The sequence below is a fragment of the Odocoileus virginianus genome, unplaced genomic scaffold, assembly GCF_023699985.2.
Source record: "Odocoileus virginianus isolate 20LAN1187 ecotype Illinois unplaced genomic scaffold, Ovbor_1.2 Unplaced_Scaffold_20, whole genome shotgun sequence".
In the NCBI taxonomy this organism is placed as follows: Eukaryota; Metazoa; Chordata; class Mammalia; order Artiodactyla; family Cervidae; genus Odocoileus; species Odocoileus virginianus.
Genome location: NW_027224282.1, coordinates 25,279 through 49,263, shown reverse-complemented (window position 1 = coordinate 49,263; position 23,985 = coordinate 25,279). Strand labels below are relative to the sequence as shown.

Sequence of the window (23,985 nt, the reverse complement as noted above, 5' to 3'; positions counted from 1 at the left end):
CAGATGACTCAGCAGTAAAGAATCCACCTGCCAATGCAGGAGATGCAGATTCGATCCCTGGGTTGGGAATATCCCCTGGAGTAGGAAATGGCAACCCACTCCAGTGTTCTTGCCTGGAAAATCCCAAGGGCAAAAATAACCTGGTGGGCTACAGTCCATAGGGTCACAAAAGAGTTGGACATGAATTAGCGACTAAACAACTTGAGAAGAGCCAGCCACCACGAGGCACATCTCAGGTGAGATGGAGGTGGATGCTCCAGGCAGAGGTGTCAGGAATGTGAAATACATTTATTCTTCAGGGGGATGGAGGAGAGGGGTTAAGGAGATCATTTTGATTGAACTGGAGGCTGGAACAGGCAGAGGTTTAAAAACAAAGTCCTAAAAACAAACAAACAAACAAAAGTCCTGTTTTGTTTAGCTCAGGCAAAATCTGACAACTTGTATTTGCCAATGTTGAAAGATTGGGGGATCTCACAAGAAAATCTGGATTTTAGGCTCCCTTGAAAAATGGGCCCACATTTCTAAATGGCATCTACCATTTGGAGAAGGGGAACTCACTGTAGCCTCCACTGGCCCACTTTGTTCTGTGCTGCGATTCGTATTTAGATGCTGATCACATTTTGTAAGCACAGTGCAGTTAGCTCTCCAGAATGCTTCTGAAAGCCAGGACTGCTCAGAGTGCATTTGCAAGCTTATTCTTTACGAGGTGAGTGTTGCATTATTCGGGTTTCCCTACTTTCTCTTTTTTCCTACCTCCAAGTTCTTGCCAGCATCTGACTGTGCAACTCCTGATAGAGGGGGCCTCGGTGCAACGAGGGTGGCGAAGTTGGTAAGGGTGGCCTGCCGGGCCAAGCGGCCCAGCCTTTATTCTCAGGGCAATAATGGACATGACACAGGCAGATCTTAAGAAAATTCATCTGGCAGAAGCCCATAGGCTGGGCTGGAGGAGGCGGAAATGAATATTGACCCTGGTGATGCAAGTTACTCAGTTACTGAGTGTGTGGACTTGGGTGGGCTACGGAACCTCTTAGTGCCTCACTTTTCTCCTCTGCAAAATGGGCTTGATAAGAACAGTACCAACCTGGCAGGTCTGTTGCCAGGATTAAAATGAAATAATGAGCATACAGCATGTAGCACAGTGCCTGGTTGGCACATCAGTGCCCAATGCTTATGATCATTTTTAGAATGAATCCTGAGATCAATTGGAAGATTACTGCAGTAGTTGATGTATGAGCTGATAAGGTCCCAGAGGAGGGAAGGGACAGTGATAAAGACAAACACGGGAGTGTTAGGAATGAAGACCCAGCTGGGTTCAAGGCTGACTGGGGGAGGAGGAAGAGAGACAACTTCTGGGTCTGCAGCCTGGGTAAGTGGGGAATGACCACACTGAAATGGAGAACCCTGGGAAGACAGTTTCAGGAGAGGGAGAGGTCAGTTTGATACACACTTCAAGGTGACCTGGAGAGGTGTCAGCCAAACGGTAGTATCCAGCAAGCGATGAGAAGTGCAGGAGCAGGGCTGGGGAAATATGGCTCAGGGTTGAGGAAATATGGCTCAGGGCTGAGGATGTGGGTTATGAACATGAGGAACCCAGAGAGGGGAGAGGCCCCCTGGAGGGAATGGATGAAGCTCTGTGCCCAGTTCAGCATCTTGGTTTGAACAGCTGGGGCCTCTCTTGACCCAGAGACAGTGCATATTCTGCTCAGTCAGCTGTGCCACTTGGATACCACCTTTGTCCTTCATCTTATGTGCTTTTAGCTCAAATGCTGACCGGGCCTAATCCTGCTTGCCTTGTGAGCCCTGATGGGGTCAAAGTCCCCTGTGTAGAAAGTGACAGGCTAACACTTGGTTTTATGTTTGATGAAATGAAGATGCCTAATATGGACTGTAGGGAGGGGGGGAGGTCAGGCAGAATTGTGGGGGACTCAGCTTGTGGCTGGCACCTTCCTCCTGATCCTCTCAGAAGGCCCACCGTGTTCCAAAGCTCCACCTTCTCAGCTGCTCCCTGGATTTTCCCAGCAGTTCTCTCTCTTTTTTTCCACATAAACTGTTCAGAGAACCATTTGCTCAGGACTCCCCGGTCCTCATGGAAGCAAATCAATCTCCATCTACTTGTTTCCCTTCTACTTGTTCTCTCAATATACTAAGTGCTGTCAGCCTCTTCAGTCCCAAGCTCTGGGTTAGGTGTGAGAGAGACAAAGGTGGCAAGGCTGGGTGTACCTGGAAGAGCTTGAGTTGAAATGTGCTGAAGTGTGGCCAAGGGCATTTTAGGCACAGTGGTCTTGGGGGCCACAAGGGCACACGAGGTTGGGGGCACCTCATTGTATGTGTGCACAGGGCTGACTCACCCCCTTCCCACCAGCAGCCATCCCATCAGAACATGCACATGCATAATTTTATTTACCTCTCCAGTCTCTAGCATGCCAGCCAGGAGCCAGGGTAAGAGAAAGAAAAAGGAATAAAATGAGTGTAAGCACGGTGAAGGAAGGGCTCAGCTGGTTAAACAAGACTTCTGATTACTGTCATTAGCGCTCAAGAGAGTTCCAACCCGACGTGGCATTAAACGGACAGATTGTGTGTGTATGTGTGTGTCTGGATAAAGCATATATATTAGAAGAACGAGACCTTCAGACAAAGTGGCCAGTCAGTGTGGGGGTGAGGAAATTTCCTGTCCAGCTTGTTATCTAATGGACACCTGACGTTGATTTGCTTCCTGATAGACAGTGTAAGGAGGAAAGCCAATGGAATGGAAATGTTACCATTAAGTGTGCTCGGGTCAGAGGAGCCTGGCTGCCCTGCAAAGCTCTCTCCTTATACATTCAGCTGGCAAACCTTGCCTGCTCCCCAGGGGGAGGTAGGGGGAGACTTAGGAATGCTCTCTCTTCTTGGAGAAGTTGGATTGAGTACTTTGCAGGAACAAACAACCGCAATAGAATTTAGGGCTAGCCTGTTGTTTCTAGGTTCCTTATCCTCCAAAGTGAAGATGTATTTTGAGCTGGGATCAGGAGGTTGTAAGCTGGACAGTGATCACCAGCTGCAAGGCTTCCATACCCTCAGGTAAGTGCTTAGTTATGCTCCGTTACTGCAGCGACATCTAATGGCCAGAGAAAGCACTGCATATTTGCATTTAAAAACAGCCTGTGGTTCTGCCTCGGGAGGTTAATTTTTTTTTAAAGTAGGTTGTCATATATGGAATTTAGAAAGATGGTAATGATGACCCTATACACGAGACAGCAAGAGAGACAGATATAAAGAACAGAATTTTGGACTCTGTGGGAGCAATGCGAGGGTGGGATGATTTGAGAATAGCATTGAAACATGTATATTACCATATGTGAAATAGATCTCCAGTCCAGGTTGGATGCATGAGACAGGGCGCTCAGGGCTGGTGCACTGGGATGACCCTGAGGGATGGGATGGGGAGGGAGGTGGGAGGGGGGTTCAGGATGGGGGACACATGTACACCCATGGCTGATTCATGTCAATGTATGGCAGAAACCACTACAATATTGTAAAGTAATTAGCCTCCAATCAAAATAAATAAATTAATTAAAAAAATAATGTAGGTTGGACAGGGTATTGTTTATTGTTGTTGTTGTTTAGTCGCTAAGTCATGTCAGACTCTTTTGCAATCCCATGGACTGTAGCCCACCAGGTTCCCCTGTCCATGAGATTTCCCAGGCAAGAATACTAGAGTGGGTTGCCATTTCCTTTTCCAGGGGATCTTCCAGATGCAGTAATTAAATCCGTGTCTCCTGCACTGCAGGTGGTCAGGGAAGCCCCATTATTGCTTATTAACTCCTGTAAAATAACATTTTGACTGCAACCCGAAGAATTCACTTCCTGAATCTTTGGATGACATTTGTGTTGTCATTCATAACTGGATGTTAATCATATTTTATGAAAACCAAGCAATTGCCTCTTTGAATTTTTTTACAACCATCATGACTTTACACTATTTTAAAGCTTCTTGTTGGAGCTCTGTGTATGCATTATGAAGAAGGTTTCTATCGAAGGGAAAAGATGATCAAATTTTCCTCCAAATACCCACTTCTGGGCTTCCCTGGTGGCTCATGGTAAAGAATCCACCTGCCAATACAGCACATGAGGGTTCAATCACTGGGTTGGGAAGATCCCCTGGAGAAGGAAATGGCAACCCACTTCTTGCCTGGAAAATCCCATGGACAGAGGAGCCTGGTGGGCTAGAGTCCATGGGGTCGCAAAGAGTCAGACACGACTTCGCGACTAAATGACAACAACCCACTTCCACTATATAGTAAATTGTTGTGGTAAATATATATTCTAGAGTAGAAGGTGGTGGTGGTGGCTGGATTTCCCCATAAGAGGTCACTGTTCTAGCTCTTGGGTGAAGAAAGGAATGCTAAAAGTTTACAAAGAAGATTGAAACCTCTATTCCCATATTTAGATATCATTGAATTTCATCTGAAACCCTTTGTGATACTGTGATTTATAATAAGAAATATGTATTTGGTCTTCGTCCCCATTTCTGGCACAGAGCTCCTATAGTATTAACTTGACATTTCCTAAGTGATGAGAGCAATAAAGGTGCCTTGGTATTCATAACAAACCCCTTTCAGTCACACCTGAGTTTATGTTAATACAGTGACTTTTGAAAAGCATCAAAATGGATGGAGTCCGGTTGCCAGTAATCCAGTGAATAAACTAGTTCCCTGAGTTCTGTGAGCCACTCTAGCAAGTTAATCGGATTCAAGGACGGAGCTGTGTGGACCTTTATACTTCAGAAGCTCAGGTGACAACCTAGACTTGAAATTGAGAGGGTAACAGGCAGGAAGGCCAGGGGTCTCCAAATGGAGGAAATAGGCTGCAAGTATCAGACATTTTTCTCTCTCTTAAGTGGCAGGAGGAAACAAACTAGCAATATTTTTTTTCCTTCTCTATACAAATTTAAAAGGAGGTTTCTGTTAAAATACATTGTTGTCATAATGACACCTGGTTTCACCTGAAGCTAACTATTCTCAAACCTTGAGTTAACCAATACGGTTTTCTTATGGAAATGTTTGTCTTAAGCTATGTTAATGTGCTATGCATTTACCCCAGACTCTAAGTTCCACCAAAAGGCTCAAACTACTTGACAAACCAGTATGTTATACTCAGATATTGTTCCCCTAATCTATGTAAACGAAACTATTTGTATGGTAATCTGCCCTTCTACAAGATTCAAGTCAATCATTTTATGGCCCGGGATGAATCATCTGGTGCCAAGATTATCCCAAAATGCATTTTATGGATGAGGGGCCTTGGTGCCATTCTGAGTTTTAAGACATTCCTTTCTTTTCATTAACAGACTGCTAGTGACTATATAACATCCAGCTGAAGACTAGCAGGGGGGTACTCTTTCTGCCCCCTTCTGATGCCTATGTCAGAAGCTTTCTCTATCTCCTTTATACTTTAATAAAACTTTATTACACAAAAGCTCTGAGCAATCCAGCCTCGTCTCTGGCCCCGGATTGAATTTGTCTCCTCCGGAGGCCAAGAATCCTGGCGTCTTATCGTTCAGCAACAACCTTTCAAGATCTGAAGTGGGGGGCAGTCTTGTGGGACTGAGCCCTTAACCCAAGGAATCTGATGCTGTCTCTGAGAGTGTCTGAATTGACTAGAATTGTAGGACTCCCATGTGCCATTGGAAACTTGCTTGGTATGCGGGAAAAAGACCCACACACTGGAATCTAACCCCTTTTCACTGACTACCCCAAACCCTGGGTTTCCCAGGTGGTACTAGTGGTAAAGAATCTGCACGCTGATGCAGGAGACACGAGAGACATGGGTTCAATCCCATGGGTTTGGAAGATTTGAAATCTTCCTGGGTCAGGAAGATTTCCTGGAGAAGGGAATGGCACCCCACTCTAGTATTCTTGCCTGGAGAATTCCATGGACAGAGGAGCCTAGAGGGCTACAGCCCATGGGGTCTCAAAGAATCAGACATGACTGAGTGACTGAGCACACACATCCTAACCTCTAGGTCCTGGGTTTGGGAAGGCTCGCTCTAGGGACGAAGCGAGGTCAGGAAACCTTGAACTCTGCATAAGGAACACTAAATTGTAAGAGGTTCCAGAAAGTGCTGGGTAGATGCCTCTGGCTTTACTATTTCAAAAAGTGATCCTCAAAGCATGGAAGCCAGTGATATAAGCAGCCTTAGTCTCATCCATCTTTTGATGGCCAACCAGCGAGAGCCCATTTTCACTCCTGACAGGAAAAGAAATTCTGAGGGTCAGGATATTTAAAAAGGAGTAAAAAGCTTGTGGTATATCATACTTCTTTCCCACTAAACTTCACCCTGGATTTTTTAAAGAGGTTATCTTTTTTTAGAAAGACCATACTTTGGCCACCTGATGTGAAGAACTGACTCATTGGAAAAGACCCTGATGCTGGGAAAGACTGAAGGCAGGAGGAGAAGGGGATGACAGAGGATGAGATGGTTGGATGGCATCACCAGCTCAATGGACATGAGTTTGAGCAAGCTCCAGGAGTTGGTGATGGACAGGGAAGCCTGGTGTGCTGCAGTCCATGGGGCTGCGAAGAGTCACACAAGACTGAGTGACTGAACTGAGCTGAATAATTATCAGATGAAGAAATCAATTTTTCTAAGAATTGACCATATGAAGTTGCCCTTTGGGTATGTCAAAAAAGGCTGTTGGCGGTGTCATATGGTTCAGTGTAAAAAAAGAAGACTCAAACTAAAGGGGAGCTATACTGTATTCCTCAATAAGGACAGAATATTTTATGTAAATTATTCCAAGTATGTAAGTTTAACATAAATCCAGTCATAATCACAAGGTAGTTCTAAAGTTCATCAGAAACAACAAATGACTGAGAATAATCAAGGGAAGGTTGAAGAGTGTTGAGTGGGTAGATGCCTTGCCAGACATTAAAAACTATTATAAAGCTTTAGGAATTGAAATAGTGTGGCACTGGCATGAGGACAGGCTGACAGTTCAGGATACACAGCCCTGAGACAGACCCTATAACATATGTACATCTAGGATGGGCTAAAAGTCACAGAACAAAGTAGTGGGGAAAAGAGATGATTTCAAAAATGGTGCTTAAACAATTGGTAAATTATTTTTGTTTTTAAAGTCAGGTGATTACCTCACATCACATCACAAATAAATTCCAAATATATTAAAGTGATAAGTGTTACAATAAAAATATTTAAAGAAATATATCAGTGAATAGTCATATGATTGTGGGATGGGGTAGGTCTTTTACACAGAAGAGAAAAGTTAAAAACCCCAGAATAGTAACATGTATATATAATTGCATAAAAATTATAAAATATGTACAATAACAGTATAAATGGCATTAGAAGCCGAATGTCAAATGCATGCAGTAAATGACAAAGGGTTAATATCTTTAACATATAAAGACTTCTTACCAATTAGTGAAACAAAAAAGCTAAATAGCCTAGAAAAATAGGCAATGGGTACAAACGGAAAATTTACAAAGAAATACTAATGACAAATTGATATATGAAAAACATGCAATTTGCTTGTAATCAGTGAAATTCAAATTAAAGCAACATGACAACATTTTTCAGCTATCAGGTTCACAAGGATTCAGAAAGTGAAATCACCCTACTCACTGCTGTTGCAGGCATCAACTAACAGCCTTTCTGGGGTGCAAACTTCATTAAGACCTTAGACTTATTTTTATTTTGTGGCCTGTATTTCTAGGAATACAGCTGAACAGTGTCATTACAGATGTGAAAAAAATATAAGGGCTTTCACTGCAGTATTATTGTACTGAAGAATTAGAAACAGCCTAAACAATTAAACATGGAGAAATTGTTATTTATGGTACGCTGGAAGCAGAGATTGAAATTATACTGCCACAAACCAAGGCACACTTAGGGCTACCAGAAGCTGAGAGAGACAAGGAAGATTCCTCTTCTAGAGGCTTCAAAAGGGGCATGGCCCTGCCAACATCTTGGTAGTAAACTTCTAGGCTCCAAAACTTTGAGAGAATAAATCTGTTTTTTAAAAAATTATGGCACACCCAAAAGAAGCTGTGCTACATATATATACATATACATATATATAATGGACTATTACTCAGCCATAAAAAGGAATGAATTTGAGTCAGTGGTACTGAGATGGACGAACCTAGAGCCTGTCCTACAGAGTGAAGTAAGTCAAAAAGAGAAAAACAAATATTGTATATTAATGCATATACATGGAATCTAGGAAAATGGTACTGATGAACCCATCTGCAGGGCAGGAATGAAGATACAGATGTAAAGAACAGACTTATGGATGAAGCAGGAGAAGGAGAGGGTGGGACGAATTGAGAAAGTAGCATTGACATATGTACACTATCATGTGTAAGATAGCCAGCTAGTGGGAAGTTGCTGTGTAATACAGGGAGCCCGGCCTGGCGCTCTGTGATGACTTAAAAGGTGCAGGATGTGGGGGGAGGTTCAAGACGGAGGGGATATATATATATTTATGACTGATTCACAATGTTGTACAGCAGAAACCAACACAACATTGTAAAGCAATTATCCTCTAGTTAAAAAAAATATTAAAATGGAAAATAATTATGGCATATCCAAATGGTAGAATATTATGTGATAATTAGAAAAGATGTTCTTAATACTTGATGGCCTGAGGCAATATCCATTATATAATAAGTGATAAAAGCACATAATTTTTCATTTATTAAATAATTTTTACATACAGTAGGAATGCAATTTTATGAAAAAATAACTTTCCATATACATTTATATTTATATTTATGCATACACATCTGCATATACATACGAACACACAGAAGTAAAATTATTAATCACTATAACGCATGGCTATTGGGCTTATAGGTAATTCTTTGTCATGCTTTTCTGTATTTCCCAAGTTTTCTATAATCTATGTGCATTCCTTTTTTTTATTGTGATAAAACACACATAACAGAAAACTTGACCATTTTAACCATTTTGAAGTGTATGTATTACATTATTCTTAATATGAGGGATAACAGTTTTTATTAATAAGCATACACTAGGCAGGTTCTCAGCTTGCATCAACATGACAATTACAATAATGTGACAATTTCAAAAATTTGTTTGGACAAAGGACAGGAAAGGAACACAATCCAGAGAGATGAAAAGTTTGATGGACTGGAGCAGCAGAATTGGGTGTAACTGTGATGTGTGTTGTCCTGAAGGCAGCTTTTCTTTATAGGTTGAGATAAATACTTTCAGGCTTTTTGGTGCTGAGGAAAGTGAGGCCTGGCTCAGCCAAAAAAGGCACATGGAGAAGCCGGGGGCCACTGAGACAATAGAAGAAGTTATAGACATGAGGAAAAACAAACTCAGCCGGGACTGATCATTTAAAATTGGATTCAACTGGCCCCAAATGAATATCTGAGCAGCTCTTCAGGATACATCAACTGTATAAACCCAGATTTGCCCAGAAAAGTCCAGGAAGGCAGGTAAGCCTTTTGATGTAGTCTGAGGGGAGGCTAGCAGAGAAGAAGCATGGTTCAGGGCAGATGCGAAGCCCCATTTGGTTTTGAGTTCACCCCCCAACTGTGTGAACCTGCCTTTAATCCTTATCCTTACTTGGACCACTCTGATTTTTCTTCAATCAGAATTGGCTGATTCTAGGCTCAGTTTCTTACTATGAGACCTTGACTATCAGGCTTTTGCCTCTGTGGTCTGTAGAGAAACTGAGTTCTCCTAAGTCACAATTAGGAAAATGCAGGGCCAAGCCCACTAAGACACCGACTCATTTCATATGCAGTTACTTCCCCAGCAGGGGAATCAGGGACTGCTGGCCCCTTGTTAGGGACAGTTCCTGGCTTAATTTGGTTCTTTCCAGGCTGTTTCGCTGAAGTAAGGACAGGCTGTTAAGGCCAGAGTGATCTGTCCTCACTGTGGAAGCCACCTTGATGTAACGGGCAGTGGCAGCTATGAAGTGAGGGAAGAAAAGTGGGCCTCGCCTATAGTCTACTTCTCTGTAGACCTAAGAGAGCAGAGGGTGGGAATGGGGAGGCGGCGTGGGTTCATGCCCATTGCCCTGAAGTTACAGCAGAAATGCCACAGAGCGGGGCTCTGCAGAGGGTTTGTATGAGCAGTCATGAGCATTTTGGATCCTGGTCTTGCTCAGGCTGGACTCTTTGCTGTTGTTACCCACCCACAAACAAGGCAAGGTCCCCCCAAACACAACTCCTCACCTGCATCTTCCTCTTCACCGTGTCAAAGGGGAAGGAGAGGGTCTGGGTCACTGCGGCAGCCAGGCAGACATTGGCAAAGTTCTGGAGGAGAGAGAACCGATCCCGGGGTCCATTCCAGATTTTCTCCAGGTTCATGTAAACTAGAAGGGAGCCGGCAGAGAAAGGGAGAGCACCTGAAAAACAAGGCCAGGGAGGCTGTGATGGCTCAGGAGACACTGGTTTGAGAACATAAATGCCAGTAGGGAACCCTGGGGAAAGCAACAGGACCAGCCCTGGGCTTGTGAAAAATCACTCCAACGGAAGCAGCAGGCACTTTCTTGGGTAATGGTAACGTGGAATATTTTGATTGGGTTTGTGTCATTGATCACAATGCATAGAATGATTCCTTGAAGGTTTGTGTATTCTATGTCCATTTCACTTTTAAAAGAATCATAAACAAATATCGAACTCTAGTTAATAATATGCATGCTGAAAAGTTGAGGGGTGAAGTATATTGATGTTTGCAATTTACATGAAAATCATCAAAAAATACATGACTGATGAATGGCGAGAGGGATGGATAGATAAATGATAAACCAAAACATTCATTGAAGGACCTGGTATATGCTGGGTATATGGGTATTTCCAATTCTTTTTAAAAAAATTTATTTTATTTATGTATAGTTGACTTATAATGTGTTAGCTTCTGATGTACAGCAAAGTCATTCAGTTATATAGTCTTTTCATATTTATTTCCATTATGATTTATTACAGGATATTGAATATAGTTTCCTGTGCTATACAGTGAAAGTGAAGTCGCTCAGTCATGTCCAACTTTTTGCGACCCCATGGACTGTGGCCCACCAGGCCCCTCTGTCCATGGAATTTTTCAGGCAAGAATACTGGAGTGGGTTGCCATTTCCTTTTTTTTATCCAGGGTATTTCCAATTCTCTTAACATTTTGGGGTGTTTGAAATTTTAAAAAAATAGTGTTGGGGAAAAAAATCACTCCTATAAAAAAATTAGAGGGAGGTACTTAATCAAGCTTTGGAGTTTAGTGGGTACTGATCTCCAGCTGAGAAGGTAACTTCTGTGAAAACTGAAGAGTGAGATCGTAGTGGTGAGGGAGGGAGGTTACTTGACCTTGCTTCCGGGAATGATGTGGCCATATCAGGGCCCAGTGGGCACCCTGCACTGTGTGGCAGCCTCACCTTTCTTTTAAAAAAAAACTTACATCGGAGTAGAGTTGATTTACAATGTTGTGTTAGCTTCTGCTGTACAGCAAAGTAAATCAGTTATACATATACATATATCTACTCTTTTAGATTCTTTTCCCATATAGGTTATTACAGAGTACTAAGTAGAGTTCCCTGTGCTATCCAGTAGGTTTTATTAGTTATCTTTTTTTTTAACTTTTTATTTTGTATTGGGGTATAGCTGATTAATGATGTGATAGTTTCAGGTGAACAGTGAAGGGACTCACCATACAGATACATGTATCCATTCTCCACCAAACTCCCCTCCCACTCAGCAGCCTCACCTTTCTAGGAAAAGATGGTGAGCAAGTAGTGCAGTAGTTGGCACTTTGAAGCTTCCAGAAAATTTTGGACCAATCTGAAGTTTACACAGGGCCTAAATTTCTCCCTTAAGATGAGATTTAAAAGAGGAGCTAACACTAGTTGGGTTGCTCATCTTTAGAAAAATGTAGTATTTATTTTTATTTTTTTCCTTTAAAAAAAATTTCCCATTTATTTTTTTTCCATTTATTTTTATTAGTAGAAAAATGTAGTATTTGTTTAATAAAAACAAAAATGACATACCAACGCTATATTTTCATTCAGAAAACATTTGTGCAGCTAATGCTATGTGATGGGCCCTTTGCCAGGTGCTAGGAATACAAAGAGGAGTGAGCAGGCTAATTCCTGGAGATGCTCACCATTTAGTGGGAAAGACAGATAATGAATCATAGTAGGGAGGCTAGGAGGGCTATACAAAGTGCTTTAGGTACACAAGGATCAGAGGGATCCATTTTGCCTGAGGGAATCAAGGACTTCACAGAAGAAAGAACTTTTCAACTGGGTCTTCAGGAATGAGCAGGAGTTCATCAGACACTGACAGAGCAAGCAGAGGGAACAGCATATACAGAGAGTGGTATTTCCAAGAAATGCCAGTATTTCTGGATGGCCAAAACAGGAGTGAAGGTAGAGTGTGGCAGGAGATGAGGTAGGGATTGGCCAGCAGGGCCAGGTCTGAAGGTGCTAGTATGCCAGAAGAAATCTGGGTTTTCCCCTGTAGCTCACAGGAGTCAATGAAGGCTTTTAAGGAGGGCAGTGGGAAGAGGTCGATGAAATGATTAACTTGCACTTAGAAAGCACACCACACCCCTGGAAGCAAGGTACAGGGTGGACTGGGGCAGGAGAGACCCAGGACTGGGACCAGGTAGGAGCCTCTCATGTCAGGAAAGATGATGAAAGCATGACCTGGGGCAGAGAAGATGAGGATGGAGAAGGGGCAGACTTGAGAGTTTTAAAAGGTGAAACTGACAGCACTTGCGGCTGAAGTGGGCATGGGGTGAGAGGAGTCAAAGTTGAGATTATACATTTCTTCTGGCTTAGGCCACTGGGTGAAAGAAAGGCGGTCTCATTCACAGGGACACAGGAAGGGAGCAGGCATGCAACTAATGAGGACATCAGGTTTAGTCCTGACTGATGTATCAAGGGAATATCAGGTGGGGGTGTCCCATTGCAGGCATTCATACTACCACTGAGAGTTGGTGATAGTCAGTGGCTAAGAGAGAGGGCTCTGGTGTTGTATTGCTAGATCTTCTGCTTTCTATCTATGTGGTCTTGGGCAAGTTGCTTAGCTTCCCTAAGCATCTATTTCACCTGTAAAATGTGGCTTAAATGAGGAGCTGTATGCAAAACGTTTAGGACAGTGCCTGGCACACAAGAGCAATAGATGTTAGTCACTGTTATTATAGAGATGAGATTGGGAGTCATTAGAGTATAACGATGTTTGTTTAAGCCACTAACTTAGATGAGGCCACCCAGGGAGGGAATGAAGAGTGAGAAGAAAACTCAGAAAGGAACCAGGGAATAGCAACAGGTAGAGGGCTGGCAGCATCAGATGAGCCAGACAAGAAAGAGCCAAAGAGAGGTAGGAAAAGACATCTAGAGACAGTGGGGTCCCAGAAGACAGGTTTATAGAATAAAGGGTGATTGATGGATCTCATCAAATACTGCAACGAAGGTCAGATAAAAGGCAAAAGTCTACTGGATTGGCAACTAGGGGTCCTGGTAACTTGTGCAGGTGTAGCCCTGGCAAAGGTTCTGAAGATCACAGAAGCTACAGCTGCTACCCTGGTTGTGCTCAAAAATGTATGGATGTACTCGCAGACTCCTTCCTGCAGTCATATGGGGAGTGTGTGGGACTGTTTTCCTGCTGAGCCACCTGCAGGCTGTCCTACTCTCTCCCAGGCCAAAGTTAGGAGGGGGGTGTATGGCTATGGAATAGAACAAAGCTAATCAACTCTATATTGAATCCATATGACCTTGAGCTCAAGAGATCATTCTGTAGTTTTTGAAGCAGAAGATATTAAGAAGAGGTGGCAAGGATACACAGAACTATACAAAAAAGATCTTCATGACCCAGATAATCACGATGGTATGATCACTCACCTAGAGCCAGACATCCTGGAATGTGAAGTCAAGTGGGCCTTAGAAAGCATCACTATGAACAAAGCTAGTGGAGGTGATGGAATTCCAGTTGAGCTATTTCAAATCCTAAAAGATGATGCTGTGAAAGTGCTACACTCAATATGCCAGCAAATTTGGAAAACTCAGCAGTGGCCACAAGACTGGAAAACATCAGTTTTCATTCCAATCCCAAAGAAAGGCAATGCCAAAGAATGCTCAAACTACCGCACAATTGCACTCATCTCACACGCTAGTAAAGTAATGCTCAAAATTCTCCAAGCCAGGCTTCAATAGTACATGAACCGTGAACTTCCAGATGTTCAAGTTGGATTTAGAAAAGGCAGAGGAACCAGAGATCAAATTGCCAACATCTGTTGAATCATGAAAAAGCAAAGAGAGTTCCAGAAAAGCATCTATTTCTGCTTTATTGACTATGCTAAAGCCTTTGACTGTGTGGATCACAACAAACTGTGGAAAATTCTTCAAGAGATGGAAATACCAGACCACCTGACCTGCCTCTTGAGAAATCTGTATGCAGGTCAGGAAGCAACAGTTAGAACTGGACATGGAACAACAGATTGGTTCCAAATAGGGAAAGGAGTATATCAAGGCTGTATATTGTCACCCTGCTTATTTAACTTATATGCAGAGTACATCATGAGAAACGCTGGATGAAGCACAAGCTGGAATCAAGATTTCCAGGAGAAATATCAATAACCTCAGATATGCAGATGATACCATCCTTATGGCAGAAAGCGAAGAAGAACTAAAGAGCCTCTTGATGAAAGTGAAAGAGGAGAGTGAAAAAGTTGGTTTAAAGCTCAACATTCAGAAAACTAAGATCATGGCATCCGGTCCCATCACTTCATGGCAAATAGATGGGGAAACAGTGGAAACAGTGACTGACTTTATTTTTTTGGACTCAAAATCACTGCAGATGGTGATTGCAACCATGAAATTAAAAGACGCTTGATCCTTGGAAGAAAATTATGACCAACTTAAAGAGCATATTAAAAAGCAGAGACATTACTTTGCTGACAAAGGTCCATCTAGTCAAAGCTACGGTTTTTCCAGTAGTCATGTATGGATGTGAGAGTTGGACTATAAAGAAAGCCGAGCACTGAAGAATTGATGCTTTTGTATTGTGGTGTTGGAGAAGACTCTTGAGAGTCCCTTGGACTGCAAGGAGATCCAACCAGTCCATCCTAAAGGAAATCAGTCCTGAATATTCATTGGAAGGACTGATGTTGAAGCTGAAATGCCAATACTTTGGCCACCTGATGCAAAGAACTGACTCATTGGAAAAGACCCTGATGCTGGGAAAGATTGAAGGCAGGAGGAGAAGGGGATGACAGAGGATGAGACGGTTGGATGGCATCACCGACTCAATGGACATGAGTTTGAGTAAACTCCGGGAGTTGGTGATGGACAGGGAGGCCTGGCATGCTGCAGTCCATGGGGTCGCAAAGAGTTGGACACAACTGAGTGACTGAACTGAACTGAATGGACCTTGAGCTCAGTTAAATGGATTTAATAGGTTACAAAGATATACAATACATTCATATATATCCCTTGAACTCAGTAAAGCAGATTTCACTGGTTATCAACAAAGATATACAAATCATTTGTATAGATTCAAGAACACAGCCTTTTCTTGGACAAGGTGACAAGTTTCATCTTACCTAAAACAGTAAGGGAAACCCCTCGATAAAGGGCCAGGAATCCTTCCTGTTGATAAATAGTAGAAAATGCATGGAGGATCCCCCTGTAGGATGGTTCCAGCATGTTCTGCACAATTAACCGGGTTTTGATGAGGTCTGTAGGATATGTCACAATGGTGGAAACCATCCCTGCGAGACTCCCAGCCATGATGGAGCTCCACTGGGAAATATGGCCCAGGTCATCCGTGAACAGCACGACAAACCTGGGAGAAAACAGGGAGAAAGGCCCAAGGGAATCAGCTATGGATTGTGTTGGAGTGTTCAATGCTACTGATTGCAACATTTCCCCATGTTTGGAAATGCTTTACGAAGCAAAAATTACTATACTAATGTATTAAGATAAATGAGTAACACATTCAATTCTATTATATTTATATAATTCTACTTAGCTCTAAGGAAGAGATACCTAACCTTCTTATTTCTATCTACCCTAAGTCCATCCACTTCATCTTAAGCATTTTCCCCTTTTATTTGCATAACTGTCAACCCTGGCTTGCCTGTGGGGTGTAAAAGAACAGAAGTACTCAATAAATACTGAACTGGAATGTGCTCCTTTGATTCGGTTGCAACTTCAATGAAATTGGTTGAAACAATGACTTTAAGCATTCCCAGTAATTGAGGTTTTTTTTTTGTTTTTGGCTGCCTCAGGCAGCATGTGGGATATTAGTTCCTCAACCAAGGGTTGAACCCACACCCCCTGTAGTGGAAGCTCAGAATCTTAACCACTGGACCACCAGGGAAGTCCCTTGAGTTTTAAAAATATATTGGTTTAATAATTGTAAGAGAAGATGCATGACCCCACCAACTGTCAGAGAAATAACAAATAAAAATAGTAACAAGATACCATTTCTCATCCAGCTGACTGGCAAAGATGAAAAAGTCTGATAGCATCAAGTGATGGTGAGAAAGTATGGAAACAGGAATGGTCACCCGCTGCTGGGAGAGGTGTACATTGGCAGGTCACTTTGCAGTATCTAGTACAATTGGAAGAAAGCCTACTTTCATTCCAGCAATTCCATTTCTCAGTGCATATCCTAGAGAAACTCTTGTACATATGAAGACGTAAAATGTACTTAGAGACTCCTTCCTGCAGTAAAATGGGGAGTATGTGGGACTGTCTTCCTGTCAGCTGGGTGAGAAATGGTATTTTGTTACTGTTTTTATTTGTTATTTCTCTGACAGTTGGTGGGGTCATGCATCTTCTCTTACAATTATTAAAACAATATATTTTAAAAACTCAAGGGATTTCCCTTGTGTTGCAGTGGTTAAGATTCTGAGCTTCCAATGCAGGGGACACAGGTTCAACCCCTGGCTGGGGACACTTATTATTAACACATTGCTTGTAAGTGAAATTGAATAATCTAAAGTCCATTGGTAGAGGAATGGATAAATTGTGGAAGTCATATAATGATACCATAAATTAATACACTTGGAACTGTGTATTTACATGGATAAATCATAAAAGCATAAAGTTAAGTGAAAAAAGCAAGTTGCAGAATGACCTATAGTGTATGGTAACTATCTATGGTCATTTCTCTGTATCCACAGGTTTCAGAAACCCCAACAGGTACTAACATCTGTGGATGCTCAAGTCCCTCACATAAAATGGTGTATTATTTGCCTGAACTGAACTGAACTGAATACTTTAAGTCAGGGGCTTCCTTAGTGGCTCAGACGGTAAAGACTCTGCCTGCAGTGCAGGAGACCCGGGTTTGATCCCTGGGTCAGGAAGATCCCCTGGAGAAGGGAATGGCAACCCGCTCCAGTATTCTTGCCTGGAGAATCCCATGGGCAGAGGAGCCTGGCTGGCTACAGTCCACGGGGTCACAAAGAGTTGGACACAACTGAAGCAACTTATCAGGTACACATGCATACTTTAAATCATCTCTAGATTACTTATAATACTAATACAGTGTAAATGCTATGTAAATAGTTGCTGGTGTATGGCAAATTCAAGTTTTGCTTTTTGGAACTTTCTGGAATTTCCCCCCCCAAATACAGTATTTCCAACCTGTGGTTGGTTGAATCTGTGGATGCAGAACCTGAAGATACAGAGGGCTGACTACATTTAAATCAAGAAACACATCTATAAAACCATATTTTAAAGTAATTATGGATAGATATAGACATGTAAAAAAAAGTATAAAATAGACCCCCAAGAAGGTGGAGAGCAGATGGGACTGGAAAAGAGAATGAAGGGGACTTTACCATTATCTGTAATATTTTATTTCTTGTACTAGGTCTTCCCTGGTGGCTCAATTGGTAAAGAGTCTGCCTGTAATGCAGGAGACCCAGGTTCAATCCCTGGGTCGGGAAGATACCCTGGAGAAGAAAATGGCAACCCACTCCAGTATTCTTGCCTGGAGAATCCATGGACAGAAGAGTCTGGTGGGCTACAGTTCATGGGGTCACAATTAGCTTAAAAGATATTTCAAGTATCTTTTTTATTTCTTGTATCTTTTAAGCTAATTCTCTTTTATGCTGTCAATTCTGCACTGTGGGTATATGAGTGTTTGCTAGACCATTCTTTGTGTTTCGCTGCAGTTTCACAATTTAGTCCCAAATGGTTTTGGGTGGACTTTTCTATAGGCAAACTAGAAAGCCACTCGGTTACAATCCCTCTTTCTGGAAGCAGTACATCCCCAGTCATAAGGGCCTACGTTGGCAGAAATTGTTCTAAGAGGACTTTTACATGGTTCATGTTCCCGGGCCAGGAAGCAAAGGAATTTTATTCATTCTTGGGAACTGTGGAGAAAATAAACGAGGGCTTGGAAACCAGGAAAAGTAAGATTTTCCGTAAGAGAGTGGGTAGGGGGAGCGGGAGAGGTATAACAAGAATCTGAATAAAAGGAAGGTGAACAGAGCTAGCTAATAGTATTGTATCTTTTTAAAAATGAGAGCATCCTGAATACTTTGGCTTCCAAAGCTCCAGCGAAGATGTGTATTTCCCGCTTTTTCAGTTTGGCAGCAGGCCAGGGCCTCCTGACTGATGAATAAGGGTTCAGGTGAAACCACTGAGAGAGTTCTAGATTAGTTCCTTTGCTCCCAAGTAAACACTTAACTATTTAAAACATCTCCTTCAAGCTGTAGGAAAGTCTGGACTTCATTTTGTCAGCCTCACTTAATAGCCATTTGAGTGAACCAGCACGACCTTTTAAAGATACGGGTAAACCAAGTTGGTTCTCCCTAGTAGGCTACCTGCCTTGGTTTCACTGCCTGCACCCTTTTGAGTCCTTCCTCCCTCCTCTTTCCCCAGCCAGTTAGAGTTAGAGGGGAACCTTAGCAGAGGAATGGGAGACAGAGGAAGTGGAAATGCTTGGCTAGAGGGGTGGTCTGAAGCAAGCTGGAACAATCTAGAAGAAGGAGGAGTTTGAAGGCCAAAAGAAACACCATTCATTCTCATTGCCTTCCCCTTATTCTCCATCTCAGAGAACTCGTGCATGCATTCATTCCCCAGTCACTTAATAACATCGCACACTGTGCGAGCTTTCAGCATAAGATCATGAGAGTTCAACAGACCTACCAGAGAGATGTCTGATAGGGGTGGCCCAAGAGAAATTAAGGTCTCTGAATGACTTGATGAACTAGGAAGAACCACCCTGTCTTCTGTCAGTTTGCTTTATAAAGAGGGTCTTGCTAACAAATATATAAAATCAAAAAGAACCAAGGAAAGCCCTTTTTCTCAGACTCTTACTATACAGAGGTGAAGAGTACAGATCGTTCCTCTTACAATCAGTCAAAGCAGGGCAACCCTGATAGGCCATCAATGACGTTATCTGAATCCCCACATCTTAAGTGCTTATCTGATTGGCTGGGGCAGCAGTGTTCCCCTTTCTGCTCTTCCTTGCACTCCCACACACTGCACAGAAGCTTTTCCAGTGAGACTGGATAAGCTGATGAACGGCAGTAACCCCTTCATTTCAGGCACACGGAGATTACACACACCCTTGATATATGTAGTTAGAACTGCCAACACTTCAACCTAACACAAGTTGGCAGCCAAACACAAGCTCATGAATTGGTTACACAACAAGGAAATTGTGTTGGTGATGAACAATTTCAGAGTTTCAGGGACCCAAAATGACGCTTATACAGCTAGACAAACAGCTATAGCATAAAGTTGGGTGAGAGTCTACATCTGATAGCCATCCATTGTGTTAGGTTTTATTTGTTTAGTACAAGGACCTAGCTCCTCCCAGACTCTACTGAGTGGATTCTTTTCATTGCAAATCCAAGTAAGGAGATACGTCATCATTACAACGTTAAGCAGAGCACTGGACTAAGGAGAAGACCTGGTTTCAAGCTCCAGCTCTGCCATTAATTGTGTTTGTGGACAAGTCACTGAACTACTGCATTTTCTTTTTTAAAAAATTTTTTAGTTATTTATTTTTGACTGTGCTGGGTCTTTGTTGCTGTGTGGGCTTTTCTCTAGTTGCAGCGAGTGGGGGCTACTCTCTAGCTGTGGTGCACATGGGCTTCTCATTTCGGTAGCTTCTCATTGCAGAGCACAAGCTCTAGAACTCCCAGGCTCTAGAGCACAGGTTCAATAGTTGTGGCATGTGGGACCTTCCTGGACTAGAGATCAAACCTGTGTCTCCTGCATTGGCAGGTGGAATCTTTACAATTGAGCCACCAGGGAAGCCCCAAACCACTGCATTTTCTGAACATTCTGTATGTTTATGCTTTTTATTCAAACCCACAAGCAACTAACTGTTTTGCAAATTCATGGTCAGGAGGTAGAGATTAATCAGTATAATGATGGACCCAAGGTATTGTCTTAATGTAGGAAGTCTGGCATCATGATTGATCAACCACTTTGCTGCCTATCACTGAAATAGCTCCTTTTGATTTTCGGAAAGAAACTAACCTTTCAGGAAAACATTATTAGCAAACCTAGCCTGAGTAGTTATGTGTTCTTCCTCTCCCACACATCTCCTTTTCTCCATTCCCACTGTCATCAGTCCATTTCAGATGCCCCTGAGCCACCACATGGACTAGTTCAACTGGTTCCTAAATGGTCCTGCTGCCCCCCAGCCTTCTTCCTCTTTAGCTGTCCTCTGCAGCTACCGGGTGACAATTCCTGTTGAATTGCTTTAATCACAGCACTCCATCAAAAATCCCCCACAGTTACTTTACTTGCATTCCAAGTAAAGTCCAAACTCCCTAATCTGCCCCTCCAAGATCTCATTCCAACCTGCTTTTCTGGTTGTATTTTCCATTACAGCCAGAGACACACCTTATGCTCCAGTCATGCCGCATGCCTTTCCACCGCTGTGCCTTTGCTTATGGCATTACCTGCAATATCTTTCTCCCCATCTTTGCCAGAAAACTCCTACTCATTCTCCAAAGACCAAACTCGGATGGTTTTTCTCCACTGAGACATCTTCACATCTCCTCCCTCATCAGAGCTCTGTGAATTTCTATAGCACTTTATCCTCGGCAGTCACACGCTATGGACACACTAGTTTTATTCTATTGATCTGGAAGCTCTGGGACACAGGGGCCATGACCCTTTCATCCTTGCATCGTCCCCAGCATCATGCATACAGTGGGCACCTAATGAATGCTGACAGAAAGGCAGTATGAAGTAATAGGGCATGGGTATTAGAGTTGGAAAGCCAGGTGGTGGAGTTCAGCTCTGTCACTGATGGGTGGTGTGGCCAACCTGAGCTCAACAGTGCATCTGTAAAGTGGGTATACTTCCTGTCCTGTGGACAGTACAGGGAAGGAGACAGGTGTTGTAAATATCCAACGATTTACACACACACACACACACACACACACGAAATGGTAACTAGGTAGAGGTAATGGATGTTAATTAGCTTGATTGTGGCAATCATTTCACAATGTATACATATATCAAAACATCAACTTGTACACCTTAAACATAGATAATTTTTTATGTCAATGATATCTCAAAAAAGCTCTTAAAAATCCAATGATATGCAGTCATCCCTCTGTATCCATGGGTTTCAGAACTAACTGCAGATTGAAAATATTCAGAAAAAAATTCCAGGAAGTTCCAAAAAGCAAAACTTGAATTTGCTGCCCAGTAGCAACAATTTACATAGCATTTACATTATATTCACAACTATCTCCATAGTATTTACATTGTATCAAGTAGTATAAGCAACCTAGAGATGATTTCAAGTATCCAGGAGGATTGTGCAGGTTACATGCAAATACTACGCCATTTCATAGAAGAGACTCGAGCATCTGGGGCAGGGAAGGGGTGTGTGTGTGGTGGGGTGGGGTGGGGTGGGGGGAGTGGGGGGGTGGAGGTTGTCCTGAAACCAATCCCCTCCCGGATATGGAGGGTGTCTGTATATATTGGAGAGGGTTAGCAGCAAAGCCACAGTACTTAAACCAGCCTTTGAAGTTCTGCTTCCCTCCCCTTGGTACACATTCCAAAGGAGGAGCTCCATACTTTGTGGACAATACAGTAAAGTGGGGAGAAATTGAATCATTAAAACTCAGAGGAGAAATGTTTACAGACTGCCGGCCAGATGTTGCTGAGGGCAAGGGGCTGGGGAGGAAAGAGAGCCTTGACAGAAATGCCCCACCATCTTACTACCCTCCTTTCCCAGAGTAAGGGAGGCAACGCTATTCCCAGGCATAAGTGAAATGAGCGCTGGCCTCAAGGAATCAGTGATAAGGAAGATTCCATTGGGCTTGTCAGTTGGATCAGACTTCCAGCTCCAGCTTCCCTGAGCCCAAGGCAAAATCCTTCCACTGTTAAGTCTGCAAGGCAGACCTACAGTGGTCAAAACTGTGGACTGTGTTTCTCTAATTCTGAGCCAAGGCCACGCTTCAGAGTTGGCTGCTGTTCCCAGTGAATGGGGAACCCGGGACCATCCCCCCAACTACAGAAACGTCTTCTCTACCTGAAACCCCATCGCTACCACTTCATTCTTTTTAGGCTGTGTTTCCAGTTAATATGCAAATATCTCTGAGTTCTTGAGGAAGCTTTAAGACTCATCAGGCTAATTTATATCTTTAGAAGTTTTTCTAAAAAGCAGCTGTTTTTGTGGGAGGTGTTAAAAGGAGGCCAGTGAGCAGTGAGGGTGGGGCAGCTTCTGTAGGACCCCAAAGGCCAGTTTCTTGGGGGAGAGGGTGGGGAGCCGAACTCCACGGCCTTTTGGTGGCAGTGGATTGGGCCCTCTCTCCCTAGTATGTACTGTCTTCTGGGGGTTCTTCTTCAGGGGTCTCTCTCCCAAGCCAGCCAAGGCAAAATTTCCAAGTTGGTGGACAGTGGGAAGGGGGTTAGGAGCCATCTATCCGGAGATTTCTTCACTCTTTCCCCCCAAATCTCCTTTCGCCCTCTTCCGCCTCCTCGCCTGTCCAGCCCTGTCAGCCTCTCTGGGCCAGAGCTGCGTCCACCTCAAACTGCAGAAATCCCCGGAAAAGGTGAAGAAGAAAAGGTGGGGACTGCACTTTGGGGGCCGAAGAGGTCGCCTTCTGGCCCAAGGGGCTCCCACGAGATCCGGAAGGGGGCGGGGGCGCACCGCCGGCCCGATCCCCAGCACCCGGCGGCGTCGGGCCGCGGGATACCCGGCGGCGGCCCCCGGGCCCCGGCCCCGCCCACGCCCGGCTCTTACTTGCGGTAGGCGGCTAGCTGGACGGCGCTGCAGGGGAAGAGGCGCAGGCAGGCCACCGCGTTCCCCTTCCACAGGGCGCGGGGCCCCTCGATCCGCCACACGCGGAGCCCCGCGGCCCACGGCCCCCGGGCGCGGCCGCGCACGACGCCGACCTGGGCCAGTACGGTGGCGAGCTCCAGCGGCGCGGTGAGGCTGAGGCTGAGCGCCCCCGCCAGCCCGGCGCAGAGCAGCCGCTGGCTGCCCGTCAGCCGGCCGTCCCGCCGCCAAGTCGCCATCGCGCGTCCGCGGCCCGAGCCCCGGGAGCCCGGCCGATCGCGTGGCTCGGGCCTGGGGCTCCCGGGCTCCGGCGCAAGGGGCGGGCCAGGCTCCGCCCGGCGTAGGGCGGACCCGCGGACCGGACGGGAAGCCGGTCCGCGGCTGGGCTCGAGCGGGCCTCTGGCCGGGGCGGGGTTGAGGAGGCTGGTCCGGGTTTGAGGCCTTGGCCGTGCCGGTTTAGTGTCTGATTTTCGGCCAAGACGTTTCTGTTTGCAGTTGAGAAACACTCACCGCGTTCTTTCAAGGCCTAGGCCTCTCTATTTGTGTTCTGAATATTCAGCGCCCCCCACCCCGCCTCATTTACACCCTTTCTCCCTCTCCAAGTTCCACCTTGCCCCCTTCCTTCTCTCGTCTCTGTTCTCATTCCTGCGACCTTTTTTTTTCTGCCCCTAGGAAAAGCTTTACAGATTTCTCAGGGCAGAAGGGAAAAACCTTCTATAACATACACACGATATCCAACACTTGACA

At 44.0% G+C, this 23,985-nt stretch overlaps 1 protein-coding gene, 1 long non-coding RNA gene and 1 other non-coding gene across 3 annotated transcripts in view; 2 read left to right on the top strand and 1 right to left on the bottom strand.

Annotated features, from left to right (window-relative positions):
* The window catches only part of SLC25A43 (solute carrier family 25 member 43), a 41,372-nt gene extending 17,794 nt beyond the window's left edge, over nucleotides 1-23,578 (bottom strand). Inside the window, exons 1-3 of the mRNA XM_020888105.2 lie at nucleotides 23,203-23,578; nucleotides 15,566-15,807; nucleotides 10,210-10,382 (exon numbers count right to left, since the gene is read on the bottom strand). Coding sequence (XP_020743764.2) covers nucleotides 10,210-10,382; nucleotides 15,566-15,807; nucleotides 23,203-23,477 — 690 coding nt within the window. The 5' untranslated portion in view covers nucleotides 23,478-23,578. The remainder of the gene's footprint in view (nucleotides 1-10,209; nucleotides 10,383-15,565; nucleotides 15,808-23,202) is intronic.
* LOC139033596 (uncharacterized) lies at nucleotides 627-5,454 on the top strand. Its single transcript, XR_011486135.1, has 4 exons — nucleotides 627-706; nucleotides 2,961-3,057; nucleotides 4,625-4,771; nucleotides 5,327-5,454. It is a non-coding gene; the product is annotated as an uncharacterized lncRNA (long non-coding RNA).
* On the top strand, nucleotides 17,849-17,920 carry TRNAY-GUA (transfer RNA tyrosine (anticodon GUA)). Its single transcript has one exon. It is a non-coding gene; the product is annotated as a tRNA-Tyr (tRNA).
* Nucleotides 23,579-23,985: the final 407 nt, after the last annotated feature.